The sequence below is a fragment of the Gadus macrocephalus genome, chromosome 6 (assembly GCF_031168955.1).
Source record: "Gadus macrocephalus chromosome 6, ASM3116895v1".
Taxonomy (NCBI): domain Eukaryota; kingdom Metazoa; phylum Chordata; class Actinopteri; order Gadiformes; family Gadidae; genus Gadus; species Gadus macrocephalus.
Window position 1 is genome coordinate 6,271,061 of NC_082387.1, and position 7,571 is coordinate 6,278,631.

Below are 7,571 nucleotides of genomic sequence, written 5' to 3' on the forward strand. Positions count from 1 at the left end.
TTATCTAATCAACTATGCATTAGTCTTTAGCTTCTAAGCAGACATGTAGCTCACACACACACACCCCTCCTTTCTGCCCCATCCGTCCCCTGGTCGTTCAAATTGTCCCCAAATCCACACCCCATGGAGCTTCCCAGCTGTTAGGGCTATGCCCCTGCCACAATACTAGACCTCTGTGGAAGTCATGTGATTGACTGGCCGTCTGATTATGACAGCAAAACTCAGCCCACACACATGAAGGCACACTGAGAATAAAAGTCACTAGTTATTTTTCAAAATGTGTCATTTATTAAAAGTTTTTTTTCCTGTTGCATCATATTTAAAAAGAGATATCCAGAAGAGAGATAGCATGTAAAATGGAAAAATAGCAAAGATAGTTAGGTGCTCGGGAGGGGGGAGCATGAGGAGAGCGGGTGGAGGAGTTCAGTGTAAGGGAGGAGGGATGAGAGGAGGGAATGAGAGGAGGGAAGGGGGGGTTCAGAAAGTGGATGTTCCCTCCTCTTCAATACCGGAAAAGGCAAGTTAGAAACAAAGATATCATATGCGACCCATCAGCAATGGTCACTGGAGTAGAAAATATAATAACATGGAAAAAATAATTGACAAAATAGTGCAATTGGTTTCTCAGTTTTCCGTCGAGCGGCTGCCAGTGGCTCTGTGTTCACACATGGTGCGGTGACTTGTGGTGGGAATCTGGTACATAGGTTTCCTGTTTACTATTTCCCCCCCCCAGTCTAGTTGATAACTTTTTTCTAAACACTCAAACCAATTTTGTATATGTACAGTACATTTTAAAAGTCGATAGAATATATCTGATTGTTATTCATTTCTAAAACCGACTCATACATTAATGAATATTCCTCGCAGATTTCCAAACACAGAGTCAGCCTGTGATTCCTCATCAGACATCTCGATGATAATTAGCCAACAGCAGCAGCAGATAATGTAATAGTTGTTCTTACAATTTTCTCTTGTGATTTTCAAGTTTTTCCAAGAGCACCAAAGATGTGCAGATGTGTTACTCCTTCTTTGTTCAGTAAGTTCAAAGGAAGGGTACACTTTCATCCTAAACTACATACATTTGTTGGTTACAGGCAGTTATAAAGATAAGGACATCAGAACACTGTGGTTGGCAGCTGGCTCAGAAGCTGAAAATAGTCAATGTTGCGGTTGCGATAGCTGCAACTTTACCTAACATACAACTGGAAGCGAGATTAATACGATGACAGGACGTAGGCTTCTGTGAGGGACTGTGTACTAGTTTGTATAAAACACAAGCAGACAATCAAAATGTTCAATGAATGCATTGAAAGCCTCAAATGCTTACCCTAATGCATCCTTCTTTTTTGGTAAAGGCACAGTATGCCAATCGTTAGACCTCTGTTTTTTTCTTAACCTCGTGATATCGATTAAAAAGTCACCAATGAGGACACAGCATTTTTTCGTTCACCTTTTGCGTTCAAATGTAAGGCCAAGCTGTGCTTTATCACACAGCAGGCGTTATTCAGCTGCCAAATAAATATATACAGACAATAAATATATGCAGTGTTAGATCATCACATGAATAAATTAACTGACTTTCAGTGGTTTTGTTTTATGTTTCTGTTCTCCCTAAGATCAGACTGGACCACACATTCCTCTGGATCCCAGCACGGCTAAATACCAGTCCGCACATCCAAACACAATTAGGAGTTCCACCAAAACCAACCACTTGACACTAAAGGTCTGAGCCTTGTGATCGCTGTGATGGAAAATTTTTGCTCTCTCTCCGTCAAAGTACGTGGATAACATTCAGGAGATGACAATATATTCAACTACTTTACTAGATGTTCTGCTCAAAGAAGAAAAGTAACTCCATACAGAAACCATTTCTAGATGAAATCTTCCCTGGAGGTAGGTAGAATATATTGTGGTAAACAATTTAAAATGTTTGAAATTTTCCATTGACCCACAAGTTTGTTAGGTCTTCACAGGATGTGAACACCATGATTCCACTGACCCCAATAGTATATTCTTCTAAATTCAAATATCCCGTCTTCTTTGACTTCTTAACCTCCTTTTGTACACATTATTACTATTTAGCCTTTCATCTCAAAACGAATATCAAAGTAATTTCACCAATTTATCATTGCAAGATCCATAGTTTGTTAATAACCTTTGGGTGTCAGTCTCCTTTCCCTCTCAAAATCCAACTATTTGTGCAAATAATTTTGATTGTAAGTCAAATGCAAACATCAGGCCGATATCGCACAAGTGATTGATAGATTTGAAGTACATAGAAATGCTTTAGAGTTCAGATTCTGGTCTGGACAGGAACAAATGTCTGTCATTTCAAACATCGTCTTCAACCACTCCCCAATCACACAGCGGCTTTAGGCTCTGCGTTTGTGAAGCAAAGCCTGAGTGTGTGGGTTCTCCGTGAAATCTGGGGGCATCAGGTCTCTAAGGGGGCAGGGCAAAGCCACGATGGGGGTGGGGGGCGGGACAGGCGGAGGCGGGGTTTCCCTTTGACAGGTCTTCAAGGCTGTGCCCTTAGTCTGCTGACCGGCGGCAGGTGGGCTTTGGCAGCTGGTTGGCATCTTTAGATCAGTTTGGTGGTGCTTGTGGGGCGTGGTGGAGGTCACTGAGCTATCCTGCATCACAGTACTGCCCGGGCTAATGGGAGCGGGAAAAACAGCTGCCAGCTCGTTTGTAATATCGCTTGCTGCCGTCCCTACTGCTGCTGCTGCTGTGGAAATTGCTTGGCTCTTATGCGTTGATGGGGACAGGATCGGGGCGACGTGGACCCATGTCAGGCTTGGCTCTGAGGATTGGCCCGTACTGCAGTTGGGTGGCTTGCCTTTATTCCCGCTGCCCTTTCCCTTCGACTGCTCCACCTGGTCTCTGTCTGCCTCCTCCGGGGTCGGGGTCGGGTCTGACAGCGACAGCGAGGGCAGGCTGTCCACTTGGTGTTTTTTTCTCTCTGTGTTATCGTTGGTGGTGATGCAAGGGCGTTTGACAGCCACCGGGGAGGGGGAGGGTGACTCGGTATCGGTCCAACTGAGCCTGCGCTTCTGGAAATCAAGTCAAAGAGTAGAGCATGAGTTCCGGATACCTGACCTCTCAGGGGAACATTCTGAAGAGTGCAGGACAACCCAATTTCTCTTGCTTGCGCTCACCTTGACAGGGATATGCGACTGATCCTTGTGTTTGTGAGGCGGGATGGAGCGTGTGAAGCTGAGGGTGGGGGGAGGGGTGGAGGAGGCCGGGCTGCTGCTGGGGGTGACGTGGGGGAACCACAGCTTTAGCATCATCTCCACCTGGAGCAGGGTGCTCAGGTACTTCTCCCTGCAGGAACACATTAGGCAGGAGAAGGTGAGGGATGGATAGAGTGAGGTTTGTTTGGAGCACAAGAGGAACACACGTAATCAGCCTCATGATTCTGGCGCAGGCCCTAGGGCTGCTTGTTAATCTGATGGAGGTGCTAACACTACCTAGCTTTGCCGGCGCTTAATAAAACATGAAACAAGCAGTGCGTTTACATGACACTCAAGAAAATCGAATTATAGGCTTAGTCAGACTATGATTGGATCATTAAGATGCATGTATACACCTCAGTCGGACTAAAATTGAATCGAATCGGGTTACTCATAGTCGGATTAAGACCCCTAGATTATTCGATTGATAGTCTCATTAAGTGTGCATGTATAAGGTCAATTCGATTGGAATCGGATTTTGATAGCGACGATAGTTGCGTTGTAAGTTAGTTGAACTACGAACAAAGTACCCAGCCAATCGGTGGCCGCTTCATTCCGACCTATAAGCAGACCCACTGCCGGTCAAAGTCAAGGTACCCCGAGAGAACATAGGCCCTGGAGGGAACGTCTCTCCTGTGCTCCTCGACTACGGTCTTGGAGCCGACAGAAGGAAAGGTGTAACACAACAATTAAAAGTACATATCTTTCTAAATGTTGGTCATCAACGAGGTTGTAAAGTAGTAACTTCGGCCACATCTGTCAAAATAAATGTTTTTTTACGATCTTTATTCATTCATTGCGCCCGGCCGAACTGACGGGGATATTCTCGGATATTATGAATCTTAAAGACTGCGTCGGGTTCTCCGACTCCCTGGTACTTCAGCAACAAGTAGGCCTAAAGACTCGTGGTTGGGGTTATCTCGGCCATGGTGGAGAAGGAATTGGGGGAAAGGAACTTTGGCTTTGACTCTCTGAAGTCCAGATTGAAACGCAACATGGAGGAGAAAGGGATTGTTGACGTATGCAGACTCTGCTCCGACCGCCGCTGGAGGAGTCCGTATACGACCGAGAGGTCGGAACAATGGAGCGTCAGAGAAATTACATGGACCCGAAGTGAACTGACAGTTCGTAAAAACAGTCGTGGTTCAATACGATTGAAACCATCACGGCGTCTCCTCCCCTGCTCCCGTACTCCAATCCAGGGGGTCTGTCTTTTTTTTTGTTTCACGAGAGGGATCCTTACCCGCAACTGGGTCTCTGCAACACCCCCACAATCCGCTGGATCCTGTCCACGGCAACGCTCTGCTGGAAGCCAGTCAGGCCTGTCAATCAAAAAAACACAACCTCCAGTCAGAGCATGGAACCTGGAAGATACATGTCCCTCTAACACACACACACTGAGAAGGCGTGATGCAGACGTGGACCGCAGTTGTGTTTTCCTGTCACACACAAAAAAACCGATGAGCATTTCACACTGCATGCAACTTCCATATCAGGGCCCTGTGGGAATGTTCATGAAGCAGCCACGGCCCTGCTGCGTTCCTCCACATGGCTCAGACACTGCACCGGGAGCGTGTCGATATGACGGGTCAATACGGCAGATTACTGCTGGTGTAGACTGGTGTAGGTGTGTGTGTGTGTGTGTGTGTGTGTGTGTGTGTGTGTGTGTGTGTGTGTGTGTGTGTGTGTGTGTGTGTGTGTGTGTGTGTGTGTGTGTGTGTGTGTGTGCGTGCGTGCGTGCGTGCGTGCGTGCGTGTGTGTGTGTGTGTGTGTGTGTGTGTGTGTGTGTGTATGTGTGTGTGTGTGTGTGTGTGTGTGTTTGTATGTGATTCATTAGCTACATTACCCATAATCAATGGCGACTGGTGATCAAAAAAGTTGGTGGGGCGCAGTAATAGACGGGAGGTCTGTGGGTCCCCACCCCATAAAAATTTGAATTTGGTGATTTCCTGTATTCTGGTGCATTTTGGGGATGGCCACTACCTATTACCTACTACCTACGATTCATTCCGATTCCTAGCCTACATCCTGACTTGCAGGGCCTGGACAAGCTTACACTGCATATACAGACCTACTTTATGGCCATTTCACCAGCCATTGCTAATTGACCCATTGCTGTTATTCTGATATTGAGACAAATCGTGATCATTGTCTTATAGCTTCCATTTTTTGTGAGTCTCAATGTCTACTTCAAATGCAGTTAGAAATATGAAACAGTTGCTTCACTTTGTTTATATGCTACAGGCCGAAAAACTAAATTAATATGTAACTTACTTGATCCTTTTAAGTATAACATCGCTTGGGGAGTCCAATTCCTCCCCTGAAATGGGTGGAAAGTGCTTACAACTCTCTGCTAGTTAGCGATCTATTTCTTCTCTACATGTAGTCATGTTGTGCGAATGCTGCTGAGGGAGGTAGCCTATTTGATTGATTCGCTGAATTGTCCAATCATATTGTGATAACAAAAAAGAAAAGTGACACCATTGGCCTGCGGCGCACACTGGTGCGACCCGAGGGCGAAAGTTTGCAAGCTTACGTTGACTTCAACGTGGCCGGTGCCCCTGACTTTGAGGAGGGCTATATTTTGAAAGATCAATAACTAGCCTCGCCCAAATCATTGACGTTCAGACACATTTAAATGGTTGCTGACATTGGCAAGTATGGTCTATCACATAATTGAACGAGGATAAAAGCTATGTAGTTTTTTGTTGATTTATGTCGTATTTATAATAGTTGATTCATAGTTAGCAGATATATTAAAGTGAATATTTCACGGAGGGGCGGCGCCCTAGCACCCTCTATTGACCCACCGCCACTCCCCCTAATGCATACAAGAGTAAAGTCAGGTGGAGGGCCTTTGCTTACCGCGCTCAAAGCGTCCCCTCTTCAGTCCGGTCAGCAGCTCCAATAAGGGGTTGACGAATCCCTGCAGCTCAGCACACTGGGGGGGGGGGGGGGGGGGGGGAGAGCAGGAGAGAGAGACAGAGAGGGAGTCAAAAAGAGAGGAAGATGGATTACCACTGAGTTCAGAGAGCTCTTCTTCCTCTGAATGAACTACAGATCACCCCCTCCCCCCCCCCCCCCCCACCCCACCCCCCCCCCACACACACACACACACACACACACACACACACACACACACACACACACACACACACACACACACACACACACACACACACACACACACACACACACACACACAATCTCTCCATCCCTCTTTAACAAACTCCCATCAACATCTGCAATGTCATTCTCTCCATCCGAGCGCTCCACCACATGTGCAGAGGAGCCCAGCCGCCCAGCCTGCGCTCACCTTCTTGGCGAAGAGCAGGTCTCCCTGGGACTTGGGCCTCTGGGCGACTCCGTCCGCGGCACCAGGCCTCCCACCGGCCGACCCCCTGTCCTCCTCCTCCTCCTCCTCCTCCTTGTCTGTCCACCGGGACCCGGGGCTGTCTGACCCGCCGGCCCGCACCGAGCCTCCGCCTCCACCGCCGCTGCCAGGGCCCCCGCCATCCATGATGACGGAGGGGGAGCCGCCCGCCAGGAACACGCTCTCGTCGTCCTCCGCCTGCTCCGAGTCGCTCTGCAGGAGGCTGTCGCTGGAGCTCAGGGAGTCGAAGGAGGGCTGGGACGAGGTGCTGCCCTGGGACTGCATGGCTGGCCGAGGGAAGGAGCAGGGAGGTCTTCAGGGAGGAGAGGGACACACATCAGGGAATGAATTGTTGTTTTTGGTTCTGAACATTGATTGAGTGCCAACATATCATGAGCCAAGATTAGAGCAGGGAGGCGCGTGATTGGGCAAAACAGGAAGAGCAGAACGCCAGAGGAAGATAAGCGGAAGAGGAGGGTCTAGAAAAATGATAACATAAGAGGGGCAGCCTTGTGTTCCTATCGCCCTATGTATGTGTATCAAACCGTCCTCCTAAAAGGAGATAACAATAACCCCATTTCAAAATGGTAGGAGCATCAGTGTCCTAGTTAGCATGGTGTGGTAGAGTGGGGCTAGTAGTGCCGGGGGTGGATTAGTACATGCACACACAATGCTAGGGCATGTCTCCTTGAGGAGTGGAGACGAGAGAGTGAGTCAAATGGGAGGTGGGAGGGAGGGCTGCTTGGGCAAGCAGAGACGGTCTCTCTAGCCTCTGCCTCCAGCAGTCTGTGGCTCCTCCCCCCTGTCTAGCTCTCTCTATCCATCCCACTTGAATCGACACACAGTAACCTCCCTCTCTACGCTCTGGCAGTTGCTCCTTCTCACTTTCTCCCTACTTTTGTTCTTCCTGATATTCGGGAGGACATCCTTGCCAGGGAAATCGTAAATTTCATAAAGGTTTT

The 7,571-nt window shown here is 47.9% G+C and overlaps 1 protein-coding gene across 1 annotated transcript in view; it reads right to left on the minus strand.

Moving 5' to 3' along the window:
- Window positions 1-265: 265 nt before the first annotated feature.
- LOC132459270 (circadian-associated transcriptional repressor-like) overlaps window positions 266-7,571 on the minus strand; it is a 7,948-nt gene continuing 642 nt past the window's right edge. The window contains exons 2-6 of the mRNA XM_060053670.1: window positions 6,553-6,922; window positions 6,102-6,177; window positions 4,480-4,558; window positions 3,159-3,327; window positions 266-3,053 (exon numbers count right to left, since the gene is read on the minus strand). Of these exons, the coding sequence (XP_059909653.1) occupies window positions 2,373-3,053; window positions 3,159-3,327; window positions 4,480-4,558; window positions 6,102-6,177; window positions 6,553-6,894 (1,347 nt within the window). The 5' untranslated portion in view covers window positions 6,895-6,922 and the 3' untranslated portion in view covers window positions 266-2,372. The remainder of the gene's footprint in view (window positions 3,054-3,158; window positions 3,328-4,479; window positions 4,559-6,101; window positions 6,178-6,552; window positions 6,923-7,571) is intronic.